General features: G+C 50.6%; 7 protein-coding genes across 7 annotated transcripts; 2 read left to right on the plus strand and 5 right to left on the minus strand.

Moving 5' to 3' along the window:
* Positions 1-415: 415 nt before the first annotated feature.
* FTJAE_2656 (uncharacterized protein) lies at positions 416-2,095 on the plus strand (the record flags this gene model as incomplete). Its single annotated transcript, XM_037348872.1, has 2 exons — positions 416-1,792; positions 1,856-2,095. The coding sequence occupies 2 exons, from the start codon at positions 416-418 to the stop codon at positions 2,093-2,095; spliced, it is 1,617 nt and encodes a 538-aa protein (XP_037210219.1).
* A 126-nt stretch (positions 2,096-2,221) lies between these two features.
* On the minus strand, positions 2,222-3,310 carry FTJAE_2657 (solute carrier family 25 member 38; the record flags this gene model as incomplete). The annotated part of the gene is made up of 2 exons (XM_037348873.1): positions 2,222-3,117; positions 3,214-3,310. 2 exons carry the CDS (start codon positions 3,308-3,310, stop codon positions 2,222-2,224), a joined length of 993 nt encoding a protein of 330 aa, XP_037210220.1.
* A 174-nt stretch (positions 3,311-3,484) lies between these two features.
* On the minus strand, positions 3,485-4,741 carry FTJAE_2658 (Dor1-like family; the record flags this gene model as incomplete). Its single annotated transcript, XM_037348874.1, has 1 exon — positions 3,485-4,741. The coding sequence occupies one exon, from the start codon at positions 4,739-4,741 to the stop codon at positions 3,485-3,487; it is 1,257 nt and encodes a 418-aa protein (XP_037210221.1).
* A 727-nt stretch (positions 4,742-5,468) lies between these two features.
* On the plus strand, positions 5,469-6,517 carry FTJAE_2659 (DUF887 domain protein; the record flags this gene model as incomplete). Its single annotated transcript, XM_037348875.1, has 2 exons — positions 5,469-5,951; positions 6,008-6,517. 2 exons carry the CDS (start codon positions 5,469-5,471, stop codon positions 6,515-6,517), a joined length of 993 nt encoding a protein of 330 aa, XP_037210222.1.
* Positions 6,518-7,069: 552 nt separating this feature from the next.
* On the minus strand, positions 7,070-10,642 carry FTJAE_2660 (uncharacterized protein; the record flags this gene model as incomplete). The annotated part of the gene is made up of 3 exons (XM_037348877.1): positions 7,070-7,095; positions 7,148-10,373; positions 10,445-10,642. The coding sequence occupies 3 exons, from the start codon at positions 10,640-10,642 to the stop codon at positions 7,070-7,072; spliced, it is 3,450 nt and encodes a 1,149-aa protein (XP_037210223.1).
* A 937-nt stretch (positions 10,643-11,579) lies between these two features.
* Positions 11,580-14,799, minus strand: FTJAE_2661 (AMP deaminase; the record flags this gene model as incomplete). Its single annotated transcript, XM_037348878.1, has 4 exons — positions 11,580-11,967; positions 12,026-13,146; positions 13,208-14,703; positions 14,793-14,799. The coding sequence occupies 4 exons, from the start codon at positions 14,797-14,799 to the stop codon at positions 11,580-11,582; spliced, it is 3,012 nt and encodes a 1,003-aa protein (XP_037210224.1).
* Positions 14,800-18,740: 3,941 nt separating this feature from the next.
* On the minus strand, positions 18,741-20,193 carry FTJAE_2662 (UDP n-acetylglucosamine transporter (MNN2); the record flags this gene model as incomplete). Its single annotated transcript, XM_037348879.1, has 5 exons — positions 18,741-19,310; positions 19,370-19,710; positions 19,768-19,784; positions 19,848-19,873; positions 19,951-20,193. 5 exons carry the CDS (start codon positions 20,191-20,193, stop codon positions 18,741-18,743), a joined length of 1,197 nt encoding a protein of 398 aa, XP_037210225.1.
* Between the last annotated feature and the right edge of the window lie 391 nt (positions 20,194-20,584).

The following is a 20,584-nucleotide window of genomic DNA, read 5'->3' on the forward strand; positions in this document are numbered from 1 at the left end:
CTCCTCACCATCATCGCCGATTTGTGAGCAAACACCGAGACAGACAAGGGACCATGTTCAATTTAGACAGTAATTAATTTAGCCCCCACCAAGTTTCAGTTCAGCGCCCCGCCCCCTCCCAGAGTCCAGCCCTACAACCAACATGGAGTGCTGAGGTCGGCACGGAACCGCGGTCCCCTCCGAGGGACGGATGGTCTAAATGTTCTGTGGGCTGTGTTTCTTCTTATTTATTCATTGATCGCTGCCGCTCACTCCTCTTTTGTCCCCTCTGTCGTCTGACTCTTCCCTCTGTTGCAAACCAGTGACTACTCCAACCTGCTGTGTTCCAGCAGCACCACCGCCTATACGATCAGATTCGGCATTGTCATCTCACAATCGCTGTTTCTCGCTCATTGGGTTCTGGCTATCTACCAAAATGAGCCGAAGTAGTTATAGTTACGATGATGAGGATGACTACGACATCCGCTACCAGAAGCGTGGGCCTTCGCCTGGCATCCGATACGTTGCGAACCCGCAACGTACACAAAACTATTACGATGCACCTCCAGGGCCCAGTTACATTGGAGCTGACCGCCTGAATATCACAGCCATGCATCGTTCTCGGTCTCGTTCTCGTACTGGTGAGCTGTCTCGGACTCGAGAGCGTCGCGCCAGCAGTCCCCCGGCCCCTATTCCTGTAATTATCAACAACAAAATATACAACGACCTCTCCTCCGATGATGAAGATACTCGCCGCAAGCAAGTTGCGCGGTCTTCGCGGCGGCGCCGCTCTCGCTCTCGCTCTCGCTCACACTCGTCCTCATCCCGATCTCGATCATCTTCTTATATGACTCGAGAAGAATGGGAGGCTGAGAAAACTCGCAAGGAGCTTGAGGATCTTCGTCTCCAAACAGCACGGGAGAAGGAGGAGCGAAGACTTGTCAAGCAATACCGTGACGAGTGGGAGGCCGAGCAAGCACGTAAAGATCTTGAGAGAAATCGACGCGCTAGCTCACGCGAGAGAGACGAGCGGCAACGCGAGAAAGATGAGCGACAGCTTGTGAAAGGATATCGCGAGGAATGGGAGGCGGAACAGGCACGTAAAGAGCTTGAAAAAATGCATCTTGCTCATGCGCGCGATGAGGAAGAGCGCCGTCGATTGAGGGAATTCAAAGAGGAGGAAGAGCTCAAGCAAGCCAAGCGCGAGCTCGAAAAGATAAAGGGCCGTAAAGCGCGCGCTGATGAGGAAGAACGCATCAAGAAGGAGATTGAGCTGAGGCGCCTGAAAGAAGAAGACGCCGCCACAGAAGAGAGACAGCGCCGCGAGAAAGAGGCAAATTCTGCTGTCGAGGATTACAAACGAAGGGAGCTTGAGCGCGTTGCCAAAGAGAAGAAACTCAAGGACCAGAAGGAGAAAGAAGCAGCTGAAGCAGTTGAGCGTTACAAGCAGGCAGAGAAGGATCGCATAGCCAAGGAAAAGGCCGACAAAGAAGCCAAAGACCGGGAATACCAGGACCGCTTGAAACAAGACCTCGCCAAGTCAGGACTCGATGATAAGACCATCGAGGCCATCTTGAAGAAGGAAAAGATCAAGAAGACACAGCCTCAACATCCGCAGCCTCTACCACATCACGCGATGGCTGGTCCAGCTCACCATTATACCCCTGTGCCCATCCCAGTCAACCAAATCGCCGCAATTCCTCCTCCACCCCCTGCTGGCCAAGTTGCTCGACCAACGTATACACGCATGTCTCGCCGACATTTGTCAATCGAGTCGTTGCGTGAATTCGGTGTCGAATTCGATTTTGATACGGTATGTAGTAGTCTTGTTACCACTTTCCTTAATTGCATGGTATTGAGCTAATTCTATCGCCAGGATCCTGACTATCTACTCATTCGACGCTGGGTTCCGGAGTGGGAGCAAGACCGACTGTGGAAGCACACAAAGCTGATCCGCGAGAAGCGCACCAAGATGCTTATGGTTGAGGAAAAGCGCCATGGCAGAGAAGAGCCAGACTTTGAATGGGTTCGCAAGAAGGACAAGGATAAGCATAGCCGCCGCAGGAGTAAGTCACCAGGATTGTTGATGTATTTGGCTGGTGCGCGGCCGGCTTAGGCTCAATGGGTTATGGGATGTCAGTTGCGAGCGAGATTCTTTTATATTAAACCAGCCAAGAAGTGGTCCTTTAGTTCTTATCTTTTGAGACGAGTTGTTGTTACAGTTGTTGTACACGATTTACAGTTACTTTGCTCCAGCTCGGCGAATCAGCTCCTCGTACACCGTCCAGGCCAGTGCCGAACTCATGGCCTTGCGGCTCATCCGTAACGCCAAGCCATCCCATAGTGACCGGATACCCTCATGCGTTACCATCTTATACCAAGCGTGCCATATATTCCTATACTCCAATGGCTGTAATTGAATTCGTGTTTTGACCGCATCGAACGGGTTCGAAACAATGGAGCATGCTGCACCGGCCAACATAGCGGAAGTGAAGTTCACAGAGCTAGCCAGAGTTGCTTGCATTCTGCTTGTGCCCTCGCCTGATGTAAGCGGCTTGGACGCCAGTGTTCCAAGGCGCGATTTCAGCATCTCGTAGAATAGCACGTACATGCCAGCGTACGGTGCATCACGAAACGCCGTGGCACCGAATCCAGAGAAGAAGCCACGCCAGCCCTGAGTCCGGCGTATGTCATTCGCAGCTGACATGATGGAGGGATAAGAATATAGACTGGATTCAAAGCGAACCTTAATCACGGTGAGAGGCATAAGGACAAAGCCAGCAAACGTTCTTGCAACTGCGCCCGAGATGAGGTTGCCCGAATTCGTTAATGAAGGGAGGACTGATGAGCGGCCCTGGGTCTGCAGCCGCCGACCCAGGATACCTGTCTGGTGTGCATGCTGGCGAATCGCATTGAGTGATGTGAAGTAGAGAGCTGAACCGAAGCCCGTCCGTAGCGCTGAAGGGACGGTACCTCGCCACAGTGACTTTACGAGGCTCTGGGATTGCCTCAGATCACGCAGGGTAGCGCTTAATGACGAACTACCAGACTGCTGTACCCGCGTTTTGAGAAGATCCAGAGGCTGTAGGAGAACTGCAGAAGTGACGCCTGAACCAAGACCAGATATGAAATGCCGGGCTATTCAATTGTGTCAGACGGCGAATATTCAATGGGGCCGACAGAGGCCGAACCACACAGAGACTCCGCTATATGGAATTGACCAAGAAAGCATACCTGAATTGGCTGACCGAGAGGTTCGGGGCTCGGTCATTGGTAAGGACACAGCAGCACCATTGTGTTGAGTCGGGGAATCAGCAATTGAGATACCCATGGCTAGTCACAGACTTGAGCCACCGGGCATGTCGGGGAGATAGAATGGGTGACATGACGAGATAAAATCGCACTGGGAGCCTGGGCCCCGCTGCGTGAATTGGCCCCGCTTTGATGCATCTTGCACGTGTTGGTAAAAGAATGACCCGAGTCTGTAGTAGGAGACATGGATGGATCAGTTCGCGCCAACGCCACTGGCATTGTTACCCCGATAATCGCCTATCACAGACTCAAGACGGCCAGCCAGAAGACGGTGGCGTTTGACAAGCTCAACCCATTCATTTATACCGATCGAAGCAAGAAGCATGCCGAAGTCAGCGCCCAGCCTCCCCAGACTGCCCGCGCAGTAAAGTACCTGCGTCAAAATGCTTTCCCTCGATGTCTGGTCTTTGACGGTTGGCAGATAGATTCGCAGCGTTTCGACAAGCATCTCTACCATATGGAGGGGAAAGTCAGCCATTGGGGAAGGCAGTGCTCCCAAAGGATCATTTTCGTCGTTCTTCCCGTGCGTCGCGAAGCTCGAATTTATGCTCTTAAACACCGAGACAATGCTAAAGCTCTGTTCGCGGAATATCTCGATAAATCGTTTCAGGTACCGCTCTGTCTGCTGGCCGCCTGACCACGTGCTGGTAGCTTTGTCCTTTCGAAGTCGTTCCTCATCTGCTAGGTCTCTTAGAGGTTCCAGTGCTTCCAGTGTTGTCAAGAGCGTAGACAAACGGCAGACCAAGAAGACGGCCGGGAGTGCGTCTTCAGTTGATGCATCAGTCACCAGATCTGGAACGATTCGTTTCAGCCAGCCCATCGTTCGAACGGCAGCGGCAAGCTTGAGATTGGGTGCTTTGAGCGTTCCAATGAGATCTGCAGCCATCTGCCGAATGGCAGCATCCGCCTCGCCTAGGACCGACGTGACAAGCGGTGAGTCTGGGTAGAGGGAAGCAAGCCGTCGGACGTGCGCGTAAAGCTCGAGCGTAGAGGAATGATTGACCGGTGCGGTCGAGACAGCGGACGAGAGAAGGAGAGGCATTTCCATGACATCAACAAGACGTTCCGAGTTTCGAAGTAGTAGGAGTGCCTGTTTTCTCCGCGCCAGTAACTTGCTCTCGCTGGCCTTGCCAAAAGCCGACGAGAAGTGTTCTGCTTGCGCATCTAGTCGGGGCACTGCCTGGACAAGATCTGAGGCTCGCTGGGCCAGAGTCGGTAGGGACGTTCGTAGCGAAGCATGGCTCGCGGCTGAATCAACGACGGGTTTGTGGGATCTCTTCGAAAGCGCTTGTACGGCAAGCAGTAGGGAATGGGAGGTCTGAGATAAGACTTGAGGCTCGGATGATTGAAGGGAGCTGGACTCTTGTTCGGCAAGATAGGTCAGGTACTCCAGGGCAGATGGGTCGTTCGCCTGATCGGGTGCCAGCAGGTCTCTTAGAGCTTCCGCCATGGTGGTTTGAAGAGTCGTGTACGGTTGGTGCGGGACGATGCGACGCGAAATAATGTTCTTGGAGGTGTCAAATCGTCTAGCGCCAGTCGATTGTAGAAAGGGGGGTATTCTAGGACAGCAGCAACAACTGCGAGTCTGATCATGCGAATGAACAAATGGGATCTTTAAACCAACTACCAATCTGCCAAGCTCCAGCAGACACACCCGTGACTGTACGCTCGTGGACGATATAGTGTTCTAAATGAGTGAGGTGGCAGCTGGCCTGTAAACGACCTAACTAGGCTATAGGTAGAGATCTGGTGGGGGCAGGATAATGGCGCTGCCAACATCAGGTACTCGGCCACCCCTGTTGGATCGGATTACCTAAGGTCTCAACGTCCAGGCAATAATCCTACCTAAGCCTATCAGAAAGCCAGAACTGCGCTGGCACGGTACGAATAACGGATTAAGCTCCAAAGACAGATCAAATGCGACTATCCAGACCCTTACCCGTGCTGTTCCCACGTGAGCTTCCCCAACAGACGTGACCAGGCGAATGAATATCAAGTTTCCTCCGTACTTGAGGTATCCTTTCGTTACGCCGCCTTGCCTCGGCTCATTTAAAGTCTTTGTTCCTCCGCACTCTTTTGTTCCCGGCCCTTTCTTTCTGGATCTTCTTGCTGGGTTCTCGCGAGCACAAACCTCAACCGTTTTGCAACTCCAATAACTCCCAATTCATCCCGCCAGCATGAAAGATCCATTTCCTTTGCAGCCTTCGCCCTGGCTATCAGAAAAGACACAGCCCTGGGCTGACTATTTTGACCTGCCTACACTCCCGCTGCACATACACGAAGTTCTGGCCGCAGCGTTGTTATACTCGGTCATCTTCTGGCCTATATCACCATGGATCTCCAACCTTCTGGCCCCGGAGCACTACTCCAAACTTCCTCGCAAGCGACGGCTCAACTGGGACGCCCACGTTGTTTCCATGGTTCAGAGCTGCCTAATCAATACCCTGGCTATATGGGTAATGTTCGTCGATGCTGAGATGAGCAACATGGAATGGGAGGAGCGTATTTGGGGTTATACTGGTGGTGCTGGGTTCATCCAGGCTCTTGCAGCTGGATACTTCCTCTGGGATTTAGTAGTCACCAGCATTAACCTCGATGTTTTTGGCTTGGGAACCTTGGCGCACGCAATCGCCGCATTACTTGTCTACTCGCTCGGCTTCGTAAGTTTAGACACGATGTTATGCCGCCTCTATCTCTACTAATCAGCCTTCCTCAGCGTCCATTTCTCAACCACTACGCCTGTGTCTTCATCCTCTGGGAGTTATCCACACCTTTCCTCAATGTTCACTGGTTTATGGATAAAATTAACATGACGGGTACGCGCGCGCAACTATATAATGGCGTCATGCTTCTTTTCACCTTCTTCTCCTGCCGGCTTATTTACGGAACTTATTCATCCTTCCGTGTTTACCGCGACGTGTGGTCCGCCATTAATGTTAACCCCGACATGAAGGCACTCGATTTGCCAACCATGTCATTTGCGCACCCAGACTCCACGGTGCCCATGTGGATTGGCGTCGCCTATTTGGCCAGCAACGTCACCCTCAACAGTCTTAATTTTTACTGGTTCTTCATGATGATTCGCGCCGTACGTAAGCGGTTTGTGCCTACGGCTGAATCAGAGGAAAAGATTCAAGAGAGCCCAGTGACTGAGGCTGAGATTGATCTGTCTTCCGTCTCAACAGGTTTATCCAAGCCCACTAGCGGTCGTCGCCGCAAGGCATGATCGAGCGAGGAAGGCCAGCAGGTCTAGATGCCTCATATGCCAAGACGTTTTCGGGAAGCCCTTCTTGCTGGTCGGATTCGTGACGGCCGAGAGCTCGCCTTCGAAAACGTTCAGACTACCACTATCGCTTCCCGAACAAGTATGCTCTCGAGTTTCAATAACTTTAAACCAGGAATACAACTCTATGGAACGGAAGAACCACTCAATCCTTTTCTCCCGTCTGATCATTTTTATCCCTGTGGCCCCTTTTTTCGATTCCATCGCCTTTTCTGTATTACACATCGCCAGTTTGCAACGAGACCTGCCTCTTCAATGATTTACGTTCTACTACGACATTGGATAGACTTATAGATGAGAACATTAGAAGGGTTTGATCTAGCTTGTCCAGGAACAGCCATAAATATACTATTATTATTCCACACTTGACTCCCAGGTTGGTCCACCTGACAAAGTCGACATATACATACAAGATGTGAAGAAAGATGTCCAGAGTATTTGCAAACAAGACGAAACGACGTGCGGTGACGACAAGTTTGACAAACTTTTCAAGAATTAAAAACCAAACGGGTTCTGGGGGGCTATAGAGAACATTAGCATTACACATAGACAGCTGAAATCGTTTCAACGTACTCGCTTGCGCCAGGTTAGCCCTACGCCCTGTTGCCTGAGGCGCTAGTTTCTTGGTCTCATTTGTCACACCAAATCGCACGGGAGGAGGTGGACCAGTCTGCTGTGGTTGCAGAGGCTGAGGGACTTGCACGTTATTCATACCACCGATACCACCCATGTTCGTCATGCCAGTAGCTTGGGGCTGCAATCCTGGCATACCTGTTCGCTGAGGTTCAAGAGCTGGAGGCAGGTAGCTGTTGATGCCTCCTGTAGGTGCTCCATACATCGACTGTGTGGCAGGGAAAGGCGGTTGAAAACCTGTGGGTTGAGCCTGCATTGGGACGAATTGATTCGGTCCCTGCATTCCAGTCATCATGGGCTGCATGAACTGTCCTGTACCAGTGGGGTAAGACATCAAGCCAGGGCCTTGTTGTCCTGGAAATCCAGTCATATTGGGCTGCATTTGCTGAGGGGCTTGCTGTTGCTGCATCTGAGCCGTATATTGTTGCTGCAGGCGGGCTTGTGTGATCTCACTCAGGCTCTGGCCAAGAGGCGCAACTTGGCCTTGCAGAGCACCAGTCATCTGAGGCATCATGGGGGGGGGCGCAAAGCCGCTGGGCTGGGCAGATTGCGGGGCTGAAAGTGGTCGCTGAGGTGGTGGAGGGACAAGAGAGCCCTGGTTCGCAGTACCCTGTGGAGGAGTAGGACGTTGCCGAGCCTGAGCAACAGATGTAAAGAATGAGGGGGTAGCGCCGCCCAACGGTTGCGATACGGGTGTCGAGGTTGGCTGAGCAGCAATGACAGGCGCCGGTGCCGGGGCGGCTGGTGGTTCAGCCCTGGTGGGTTCGAGGGGTGTTGAGAGGAGCGACAACTCTTGCATCGAACCAGTCAAGGCCGGGGGAGGGGGTGAGACTGGAGTAGGCTCAGGGGCAGGCTTCTGAACAGACTCAACAGCAGGCTGAGCTTTAGGTGGCGATTGCTGCTTGCTAGGCTTCACGTCCCAGGCGTCGTCATCGAATCCTGAGCTCGATGCTTGACGAGTTTCGGGGCCCTTATTTGTAGGACTGGTGGGCGGGGGTGATCTGCTGTCGTTTTCGCCAGTCTTGGACGAATCTCCTCGTGAAAAGGCACTGGCATCAACAACATCGCTTGTTTGGACCGCTGGCGCGGGTCGACCCTTTCGGGTGTTGTTTCGTAGCGCACCGCCGGGTCCAGAGAACAAACCCCCTTCACCATCAACTCCGTCAGCAGTTCCTCTCTTTCCACCGCGGCTGCGGCCATATTTGGCATCCAAAGTACGCATGACCTTGATGATATCACCCTCGCGGATTCCAAGAGCTCTCAGAGTGGTGGCATCCACATCAGGAAGCACGCTCTCATCCATGGAATCCTTAATAAAGGCTTGTGCGTAGCGCTCACACAACCCCACTGCAACCTCGCAAGACAAGAAAAACTGAAACCAATCGTAGTCGGACTTGGCATCCTTGTCGACCGATGCGCCTGCTGAAGGGCTACGTTCGGGGGATTTCTTTTCGGCAGACCGAGCTCTCTTGACGTCTGCCAACGGCTTATCGTCTTCCAGGGATAAGCCTGTGAAGTTTTCAACATACTCCAGATCCTCGCGCGACATTTTTGTGATAGGAACTGCAATCTTGACACCATTCATCTTATGTAAGTGAATCTTTCCGTCCTTCAGACCAAGAAATTGGGCTTCCACACTGAAAGACCGGGAACGGTCTGTCCAGGTGCGAACCTTAGACGCGTCAGGCTCTATAAGAGGCATGTCAGCAGATGCTCTAAGTCGCATCGCACACATCTGAGTGAAAAGAGCAATCGAATCAAGTAACAACTTACTGGACTTTGATCGGCTTTGACTGCCGCCATCACTTCGTCCATTTTCTCGACGGCTCCGCTGTTGTCCCGAATTACTACCAGTTTCTCGTGCCATGAGGCTACTGCCTCGTTCAGGGAGAGGCATTCCCGGTCCTACCTGCTGAGGTTCTTTGCCAGCCTTCATGGCTTCCTTGGTCAATCGGATTTCTTCGAGGCGGTTTTGTTCGACGAGGGACTTGGCTGAGTTTATGCCGCTAGACGAGGGTAGTGGGATAGAGCCAGTGATCTCAATATAGCTGCTAGGGACGACTCCTTCTTTACCATTCTTGAGCCGGCGAACTTGCCACCACTCTTCGCTTTTCGTATCGTCGATAACAAGCACCTCGTCTCCCACAGCAACAGTTACCTCGTCGTCACCTTGGGCCATGAAGTCATACAGGACTTGGCCTTTTTTCTGGCCACCACCACTGCTGCCCTGTGTCCCAGCCATGATCACCTCACGGAGTCCTTCAGCACGTACAGCACCAGCCAATTCACCCAACATACTAACAATTTCCTCGGCTGTGTCCTTTGCTCCGGCGTGGAAGTCGACGCTCTTGCTTGGGCGCACAAGCTCCATAAAAACGTGCTTTCCCTCGCGCGAGTAATGCGTCATGCGGTCAGCGGTCCATTCCTGTGAAGGTCCATCAGAAGCATGCTCTGGAGCAACCAGTATGATACCTGTTAAAAGATTAATTCCTAATGTTGTGGGCATCTTCTTCTTCTTGCCCATGATGGAAATCATCTCGTTGATGTTATACATATGAAAGCCGCCAGGAGTACGCTCGACATCTTGGCGGCGATCCGGATCCCTGTGGTCTTGGAAACTACGGGTGTGTATAGGCGAGGGGGGTTCGTCATAAGTTGGAGATGGTGGCGCTGGTACCCTTGGTCGGGCAGGCAGAGTCGGTGATCGTACGGGCTCGTCCTCGACTTCGGGGGGTTCGCTAAACGTAACAGACGCACGAGGGGGCTGTCGAGGAGCGGCAGCTTGCTGAGATTGTTGAGAACCTGAGCGACCATGCATGACGCCTGCGATAGCAGCAGCAGGGTTCGAAGGGGTAGGTGCTGTGTCATTCGGTAGGTCCGGAGATGCGAGCTCTGGTTCTGGGGAGGAGATCGAGGGAGCTTGTGGTGGTCTTGAAGGTAGCGCCGGCGGCGGAGACGGCAGCGGGGGCTGAGCAGACTCAGCAGATGCGCCCATTTCGATGTAGTTGGAAGGGACAAAGCCATATTCGCCATCTAGGCCAGTCAGGATCCAGTCGGGGTCCGACGTGTCGTAGACAGCAAGTGTAGCGTCCTCGTGAAAGGACAATTCTTCATCTGTCTGGCGCGTGTAATCGAATAAAGCTCTAGCATGGTCTACTGGCTGAGCCTTTTAAATTCAGAAACGAAGCTTTAGTACCCGTGCTGTGACGGTGCTGTAGTTATTCGGCGTCAACTTACCTCCTCGACATAATTACCAGGAATAAGACCAGTTGGCTCTTCCTCGTCATCAGCGCCGGCCTTCTTCTTTGCCTTCCACCAGCCATCGTCGCCGTTTTTATCGAGGATGAAGAGCAAGTCTCCATCCTTTATTGCGAGCTCTCCCTCAGCTTGGGGCACGTAGTCGTAGAGAGCCCGGTAGACACCTAGAAACCCCATGTCGAAGGTATTGATTCGGCTCGATCGGCTGCACCGCGCGAGTACACCTCTTCGGCAGGGAACCTCTGTTGGATTAAGTATAGAGAAATGATAAAAAAGGGAGAATTGAAGGGGTTGGCTAGAAGTAAGACGCTACAATGCGATGCGATGCGATGCGAAGTGACGCAGTGCGTCGTTTGTCTGAGGAGCAAATCAATGGACTACCTTGGTAAGGCAGGTATGGACCGATCCGACGTACCGTACCTTCCCCCTACCAAGTTCGTTAACCAGAATCTCTGATTGCGGTATAACGTGGGTGGGTGTAGAATATGATCCACTATGTGTTAATTCGTTCATAGGCGGATTGGGTCGCCAGAAGCGGAGCATTGCCGGCCCGTACATATTGTGCATCACCCCTTTATCTGGCGCTGGTTGGGCTTTAAAGCAACGTCAGCTTAAAGCTAAGCACTCAGCAGGTACCGAGTAAAGCTACCCTGTATCTTGTATGTGATAGGCCATTTGAGCTTCACTTACTCCAGCTGCCAGATAAGATGAGAAGTTTGAAAGAACAATCAGCAACGATGATCTATATCTTTTTAGGTCTCCAAGCCTTTTATGTTTTTCTCTGCCACAGGTTGAAGCTTGTTGATCATCTAACATTGGCTTTGACAGCCAAGGAGTAAACTTGACGAACGAAGCCCAATCACCGTTTAGAACAATATTGTTCATTATTTAGATACCTAATACTTTATAGCTTTGCTATCACATAAAGTTCCCTAGATCATGCCAAAGGGAGAGAAAAAAAAAGTCGATTACCCAATTATCGTGCGCCGTTGTCTATCCACCACACCTGTTGGGTGTCCAATTATTCATCCATTGCGATACCTAAAGCAATTATATTCACAGGTTTCAAACGGTTACGCATCCTAAATACACGGCCGAGACTACCTAGCAAAGATCAGGTCTCAGGGCCGAAAACATCGTCTTCAGTGTCACGGTCGTCATCAACTTGGGCAAGATTCCGGTGGCTACCTGTGCGGTGTCCACGAGTAAAAATGCCAGGGAACATTCTCGGATCGGTTCCAGAGAGATGGTGGTCTGACATAGGATCGCTAGACCATGTTTGATCTCGGCCGGCTGACAGACCAACTTGGGATGCGACCTTTGCAATGTGATGGCCAACTGGTGAAGACGTCTCGACATTGGCAGTCTCGTTACCCGTCGCGGCCCCTAAGCCAGCGGTTTGGCCAGCCAGGGACGTCACTGACTCTGACATCTTGCTTTCATTGCCAGCAGCTTGTGGAGGGGGTTCATTCACAGCATTGTAAGTGACATATTTCGACAGCCTGGGAACAATCGTGTTAGCATATATGATCGATCTTACGGAAATGGCCAGTCGCTTACACATCTCTCTCCTGCATCAAGGTGAAGTAGCGGAATTCTTCCCTTCGATCAGGAACATTTGTCTTGACCATGGCGTTTCCTTCCTTTCCTGGCTTATTGCATCCACGCCCTAACCAATGCTCCTTAATGGACAACTCGTAACCACTTTGTTTAACAGAGTTCTTGGCGAGCTCACACATGTCAACCGAGTTCAGCTTGTAAATCTGTGCCGCAACCGCATACTCCTCGATTAATGGCTCTTTGGTGAAAGCAAACTGCAGAGGATCGTCCGTAGATAGTGAGACATTGAGACCCCTCTTGAAGTACTGGTGGAAAGGGTTCCGCTCATAGGCAAGGAACAGGGCATTGTTACTCAGCGGTGACATGGCAATGCCGATTTGGTCCAGGTAAAAGACATACTGAAGAAGGGGGACTTTGCGTAGGAGCAATCCGTGGCTGATGCTATGACAGCACAAGGCGGCAACAGCTAAGTGCTCGCTGTCACCAGCTTCTCCGCAATGGGGTCGTAGAACCAGCGTGTTGAAACCGCGCTTCTTGCGCCAGTAATTCAACGACACCAGATTAGAGTAAAGATAGTAAATCCAGTAACTATATGGCGGATTCTGTTTGGTATCCCATACTTTCGGCACAGGGAACTTCTTGAACAGCCGACGCTCGACTTTACTCTCGTCGTCAACACTGTCGAAACCAATCACTCGCTGAAGGAAAATATGCAGCTTCGGATGACTTGATGGGTCCTTGGTAGCTTCAAAGAGTGGCTGAAAAACATTCTTGACCACCTGTTCAAAAGTCTCCATGAGACCACTTGCTTTGTAGACGTCGTAGAGGCGAGGAATCTGGATGAGCCAGCGGACATTGTGTGAAAACAGCTTGTTATCAATCACCCAAGCGGCGAGCTTGTCCCACTCATCAATGGATTTGCCATAAATGGAGATGCGCCACTCAACCATTTGATACTTGCTTGACTCAAGATCAGATATGACTTCTTTGGTAATTTCGGCAAGATACCGGCCATGGATAAAGTTATCTGTCTTGAGAAAGATAGTTCGAAGACGGGACTCTCCAACTGGATTATACTTGAGGTTAAATTTGTCGAAGCGATGGAACGAATCCGTGTGAGCCTATAGCAATTAGTGACCCAACTCTCTAAATACAATATCAAGTTCAAAGAGCAAGCCTTACATGCATGTCCAATGTATCAATGCTCAGGTCATAAGCTGTCAGATTAATACTAGCAAAGACCTCGGCTAGGGTGAGATGTCTACCATCACGAAACAGGACGACTTCGTTGGGAAATTTCTTCATCTTACTCTTAATGAAGCGAAGCAGATGTTTCTGGTTCATGCACGCAGAATGATGAACGTGGGTATCTACCTTTCGAACATTGTAAAAGTCTCGGTGGGGAACCTTCTTGCTGTCGGCTGTTTCTTGATACTCATTCAAGAGGACATATAGGTTGAATTTACCTTCGAGATATTGGAGACGTCGAAATGCAAAACTCTTACTAGGTCCGTCAGATGAGACGTCCAGAATGTCGTCCAGGTCCATGTAGAATTCCCTGATTGTAGGAACCTTGATCGCAGGCGTCTGAGTATCGTGGCCTTCGAATACTTGATAGACTCCGCTATCGTCCAACTTGTATGAGCGTCCATCATCGCCCGGCAGAGGCAATATGTCAGCCATATCGAAATCCTCTCCAATATCCTGGCCTGGCTTTCGCCTTCTTGCCGAGCGTCTACCTTCATGGTGCTCCTGGGGCAACTCTCCTGGCATAGACCCAACAGCATCCTTACTACCGTTCAAACCAGTATTCTCTTGACCTGGTACGTGCTCTGGAGTACTTGCTCTTTGCCTCGACGATTGCTGCCATGCCGGCTCTGGCGGAGGGGGGTAAATTTCCCAATCCGGGCCGTCTCTTGGGTTATCATCAGGCCCCTGATTCGAGAGGGCAATGTATTTGCGCCGGGTGTCGAGGATTCTCTGAATATTTTTCGAGATAGCACTCAGTTCTGAAGTGATATGGGGCTCAGTGTCAAAGAGTCCACCAGAGGGCAGGCCATTGCTGGAGCCATCAGGCAGCCGTGGATCCTGGGCAACCTGACCAGCATGAGGAAGTGCAGAAGGATTACTAGGTGGGAATGGGGCAGGTTGCGCATCGAGTTTTGTAGGTGATTGAGTAAACCCGGAGTCAACGGCAGAATTTGGCATCTCCAACCTAGGAGGGAAAGAATCGACCCGACGACCACTCGAGTCTAGCACAAGACTATCGGCACCATATTCGGTTGCAGGGCGAGATCCAGAAGCAAGAAAAGGACTTTGAGGTATAGATTGGTAGCCAGCCCCACCACCGCTGCGTGCATCGGCCTTGTTTCGGTGGTAGAAGTATTTTGCGTCCGTCTGGCTCATTTGACGCTCAGCGACAGGATCGTAAAAAGTAGTTCTCTTGGGCAAGTCGCGGAGAAGCATCCCATCTTCGAGCTCCTCGGCTTCGTTGCCGGTGTGGGAGCCAGCGTCAGAGGGGGCATTGTGCGAGGCGCCATGTCCGGTTGCACCAGAATCTCTAGTCTCGTCTATCTCCTCATCTGACTCCCGTGCCCGCACATCAAGCGCGCTTGATTCGCTTTCCTCGAAGATAGGGCCGCCTGTGGCATATTCTCGGTCAGAAAGGTTTCCAATTGCTGTCGTTATCGTCGAGAACCAAAGCAGGGTTCGTGATATTGGGTCTGGCGCAGTGGAGGAGGGGCAGGGCGAGCTGTAGAATACGTACCAGCCATGGCGATGCCTTGATCTGAATACGATTTAGCTAGCAGATCAAGTTCCCTCGATTTAACTCCTCCCTCGGCTGATGGCTTTGGGGAAGGTGACTGATTCGATTTTGATTCTCGAGAGGACGTTTGAAAGAGGAGAGCCCTAGGAAGTGTGCCTACAATAAGAGAAGCAAAGACAGAGCGAACCCATGGAAGGTATGACGGTGTGACACACCAGGGTTTATAGCGGGTCATAGCGGGACAATGAAGTCGGTGCAATGCACGCCGTAGGCAAGGCGGGGGGGGTTCAGAGGTCCCATCTAAACTCATTGAGGCATCTGCTCGGTATTGAGTTAAAGCTCCACATGATAGTTGCTTCTTGGAACCTCTCCCTTACCGGATGAAGTAGGTGTTGTGCGCCTGTTTCAAGATAGTAGTGTTTTTTCTCCATGTCTGTCTGGTCAGATATGCATATAAATCTCCTCAAAGCAGAATACTCTTCGAGATAGGGCTCCGCAGAACCGGTATCCGCCGTTCTCCTACAAGACAGGGGGTCTCAACTCTGCCTCAATATCCAACCTTGGATATGAAGCCTCGCTTTTGGAAGAGCTGCAGTCACGAGATCTCAACGTTGACCCCTTGCCGATAAGAGTCGCAAGTCATGCTTTTCCCCATCAAATGTAAGGTATCAAGATGCAGATGGGGCTCGGCATCTTGCGAGGAATCTAGATGTCATTAAGCATTATTCTCCTACAATCATATCAACAGACAATGTACTTTCGCTGTCTTTCAGAGCACCGTGAGACACCAAATTCGGAAACACGGGCGCTCTGCCGAGTTACATGGCCCGTTGCTGTAACCGTAGTATCGGGTCAAATCCCTGGTCTTGATAGAGGAGACCCCTAGACGAGGAGATTGTGAGGCAGTTAGAGTGATAGGGTAAGTGCTTTTGGCATTGGGTTTAAAGATCGTACATATACGCATTCAAGCAAGATGCAATCGACAGTGGCATTACTTTCTGCTTCTTATGCTTGGGATTTCCAAGCTTGATAGAGGAGCGTAAGTGAATCACTACAAATCCGTAAGTCATGGATCTAATCATACAAAGATTAAAAGGAGGTCGCCTTTCAGAGACTCACAGGCATCATCTAAGACCCAATGTTATTCGTGTCTTGAGCGTTGTATTGCGACATACTCGAGGAGCAACCATATCTCTCTCGATATCAGCCAAGTCCTTGATCAGGACTCAGGTGGAGTTGGGATGAAGAAACTCGATAGTCTCCTCCCGTTGAAGTCATGCTTATACGCTAGGCCCTTGAAGGTTCGCAGTCAGAGTCTCTCAGGGAAAAGAGTGCCTGGCTCGGCGCCACCGTTTGTTGAACCAACCCTCATCTGACCATCCCCCCCTGTTGGCTCTGAAACAGTATGGAACAAGAAACAATTCACAGGCTCGGCAGTCTCCAGCGATAGTGATCTAAGTGCTGAAGGTGACTTCTTCCGCCCTTTAGCTTGCATCGCGACGTGCTCTTCGCCGGGTGCTTCATGGACCACTTTCTCTTCAGCAACTGATGAGTCTGTCCGAATGAATACATCTTTGAAATGATTACTCCAAGGGGTTATAGAAATCTTCGACACAATAGGCTATTGGCTCCCGTGCCACGGATATGTCGATTTGAGTAGGGGTGGGGTGATATAAATCTTGGCTCAAAACCATGAATGTGTAGTGAGAACCGAGGATTTCCGGAAAGATAGGAAGGCCGTAGAGATATACAACCCTTCTCAACCTCCGAGGCAGGCAAATTCGCCGGTGAGTACAATGTAAATCTTCCTTTGGGCCAGGCGGGCAAACGAAGCCTGATGGTGGTCTGCAAAAATGATGGAGACAACAACTCAAAGTCAACCTTGTGCGCCCACGGCCAGCTGGTCGTCTGCCGGAGTGTGATAGTCGAGCAGCCCACCTTGAATTGCAACTCGGCACCGGTGTATAAGTGGACATTCACAAAGACGCCATTATTACTACCACAATCCCAAAGATAGCCAAAGTGCCGAATAGTCTCATTAAGTTTAGAGGGCAGCAAGCGCACCAGAACTGCCCCTCACGCGCGATTTTTTCAGTTTCAGAGCTGGCAAGTTGGTTGATATAAGTAAAGGATTTGCCACTCAAACTCATGGCCATCATGATGGTGTTGTAAAGACATAGCTCGATAACATCCGCGTATCGAGAATCAAGATCAAGATGTAACATTCGCTCCGCGAACATGACGAAAGCAATCGAAGCGCATGTCTCCAAAGCCCTCCCACTATGCCATAGCACCGATACCTCCAGTCAAGTACATCTTCCTATCAACCATGTTGTCCCACAGCTTATGCAGTGCCTGTGGCCATGCTTGGGCATCCAGGTAAAACCTTTCCACTCTCTACAGAGAGATACAGTATGTCAATAACAGCAGTTAGAATGTATCCAGCTCTGACAGCATGTCCTTCAATTGTGTTTTGTGTTGTGACTAGAACATGAGCTTGGCAATGCCAATAAGCCCTCGATTGAGAATATGAGTTCGACCGCAGCCACAGGCTTCCGCCTCTGTTTTCTTTTTCCCAGTCGTAGAAGTGTTTCTCTTCATTCCCATCAGTATTCCCTCGTTCCGTCAGAAAATACTTTGCCAAGTCGAACTCCGGGATTACCTGTAGCAGCGTACTGTCGAAAAAGCGATAACTCGATTTCAGGATGACCAGGATAGCCTTTTAATTGGTCTTCTCCGGGGTCAAAATGTTCCGTGATGGGAGAAACATACTTCTCAATAGGCTCGAGAAGTATGTTGTTCCTATAGTATTCCTTATGAGCAATTGCGGCCTCTATGAGATGGCCGGCATTGAATCTGCGCCACCAGGTCAGCTTCCTGTAAGTAACCGGACTTGTTTGACGACTTACAGTTCATTCATATCCCGGAGGTTGGTCCTTCTCTTTCCCCGTTCAACCATAGTATAATGAACGTTCAAGTAGCCGTCTCGCTACTGAGCTGAGCTGATCATGTCCACAAGCTTGCGGGCACTCTGATCAATATCCTCGTCATACTCATCTGGATCAGCCAGGAAGTAACGAGCCCACTCAATCCATTTAGCGACATAAATGTCCCTGAATAAATGGTGTGGAACGGGCCACATGGACTTGTCGTCGTAGATAGGGTGCCAACTGAGCCTGAAGCAATCATACCGCCCGGTTGATCGCAGCTGATCGAGTTGGGTATGAATTGTAGTGCGCGAAACAGTCTTTCTTCGTCTTGATAGAGTACATTCTTCTTTAAAGGTCGTCTGGTGAGAACCGGTTTGTGGATGCGACATGCCAGGCAAACAAGCCTGGATGATAGCAGATGAATCTTAGATACAGGCTCCTGTTGGCGTCGATCATCGTTATTATGAGTTTGCAAGTGTATGAGTGGTGTATAACCTGTGGAGAGGCGGCGTTGACTACAGGACGCATCTGAATATCGTTCCCCGCGTTGGTGTTGGAGACTAGAATGATAAGCGCCCGAATGACAACCTTGGAGATGCGTGGGAAGGTTTGGACATCTGCGTCCTTCCCAACTTGGACCTGACCGACATATCATTCCGTCCAAGTTGCTTCCAGTGTCCTTTCCGAAGGATGTCGTCGGTGTTTTGTGTGGGTGGTATAAGGACTCATCCTTACAAGCACTATAGGCTTATTGATACGAACACAACTATGGCAAATACACACGATCTATCCGAAATGGGCATTCTCGATTGTCTAGTCTATATAAACCCTTTAGCTTTTGGTATTCGTTAGCATGTAAGATTCACCATAACGCCGACATGGTAGTATTGGACAAAACGTCCGTCTACACTCTGAGCGTCTCATGATATGCAAGATCAACCTAAACCATCGACGCCGTTTACAATTCGTTGAGCTTTGCGAAAACCCTTTATACAGAAGAAAAAATATAACAAGCTCATCAGCTTGCTTTGTTGTCCCTGGCAGAAACTCCCTTCTCCGCGGGGGTCTTCTTTCTTGAGCCCACCGAGTATAGGCCGCCGGCACTGAAAACAATAATAGCACCGAGCAGTGTACCAGGAGCTAGCTTGTTGCCAAATAGCCAAATGCTTAGCAGTAGGCTGACAAGCTTTCGGATGTTGAGGACGATGGTGACGGTGAGAGCCGTTGATGCAGCGGCTAGAAGGTTGACTCCCCGGATGCAAGCATATTGAGTAAGAACATTGGTAATAAGGAATAGGATCTGACTGGGAATCTGGAACTTGGGGGCTGCCGAGCCGAAGACGCCAGGTAATTGCAGCGGGGTGCTCGTCATGAGATGAGCAAAAGTACTTGCCATTGACGGAGCAAAAGGCAGAAACAGAGGCAGAGAAAGCGCATGCGAGTAGAAAAGGTTCTCTTTCCACTGAGGGCCGTATTTGGCGTATGTTGCCTCCGTGTAAAGCCCCATGATGGCCGAAAGAAGCTGAGCCACGAAGAGAATCACTAGTCCAGTGCTGAAGGCTGGACGACCACTGCTTTCACCCGTACCCTATAGCCGAGATTCGTTATTAGCGTATGCGTAGTAAAGCTCGGAGAAGGAATGTCTACCTTGGCTTGAGCATCCGACCATGCAGCCAAGATGACGCCGAGTGTCAAGAGGACAACGGCAACAATTTGCATTTGAGAATACCTCTTGCCATATAGATAGCCTGCCGCCATGGTTGTGATACTTCCACCAGATCGGAGGATGATATGAACTGGAACGGAAATATCATAACTGAAGGCGTGGTTATTGAGAACATTGATGGTGAAGAAGAGAACGATGTTGAATATCCAACGGCTGATGGGAACCTTGTTAGGTGTAAGGAAGAAACGACTGTTCTTATCAAATTGAGCGATGAAACCCGTCACAGCGACGAAGAGAAATTGAACAAACGTCAAGAGAGTTCCTGTAATGAGAAGAACACGTCAGTTGAAGGCCATGGGGCCGCAGGCGATTATCATACCACTCGATGGTTCGAAGCTATAGAAACAACTCGTCAGTCTCATAGCACAGTACGGATGATTATACACATGGAAAACTCACTTGACGATAGCTTCAAGAGCATAAACCTAAGCCAGGATGGTTTGAGTCAGTCCGTATGGCCATGTAAGACAATTGGTAGCGGGGGGTGGAATTGACAACGTACATTTGAACAGCATCCTCCAAAGATCAAGCTTAGCATGACACCAACTGTCAACAACGAAGGTCCGACCTCGTAAGCCACTAGATTGGCAATGTTCTGCATTACTGATGGCCTCGATCCTTGCTCCAGGTCATTAACAGGAGCGCCGTGAGAGGCGCTGCCTCGACGGACCGAGTTCTCGAGGACCGTCATGTCGGAGGCTGCTGTCCTCTTGCGGAGGATGTGGGAAGGTATTTCAGTCGCCATCTCTGTGGGATGGGAGGTGTAAATAGTAAAAAATAAAAAAAGGAGTGACGGGTGGTATCCCTCAACAAAGAGCTCTGCTGACAAAAAGCGGCTGGGCCGATTTATTGGTGTTGCCCTTGTGTCTTGCTTGTCCTTGCCAGGTAATGCAGAAGAGCCAAGATGAGACGGGGGCCGAGGGACGCTCAGACTCCTCAATAAGGCTGGGGGTTGACCCGTATCAGGCCAGCGGTACCATTGTACCTGCATACTCACCAAATTTCAATTGGACCAAACCGTACTAGCTACACGTAAAGAGTTAGTGTTAGCTGAACAGCCCTATCTCATCTCAAGTACTTTGAATTCGATCAGAGGGCGTCCAGCGCAGGTACTGCATGATGGAACGTTCCTGCAT

The sequence above is a fragment of the Fusarium tjaetaba genome, assembly GCF_013396195.1.
Source record: "Fusarium tjaetaba strain NRRL 66243 chromosome Unknown NRRL66243_c0000054, whole genome shotgun sequence".
NCBI classification, from domain to species: domain Eukaryota; kingdom Fungi; phylum Ascomycota; class Sordariomycetes; order Hypocreales; family Nectriaceae; genus Fusarium; species Fusarium tjaetaba.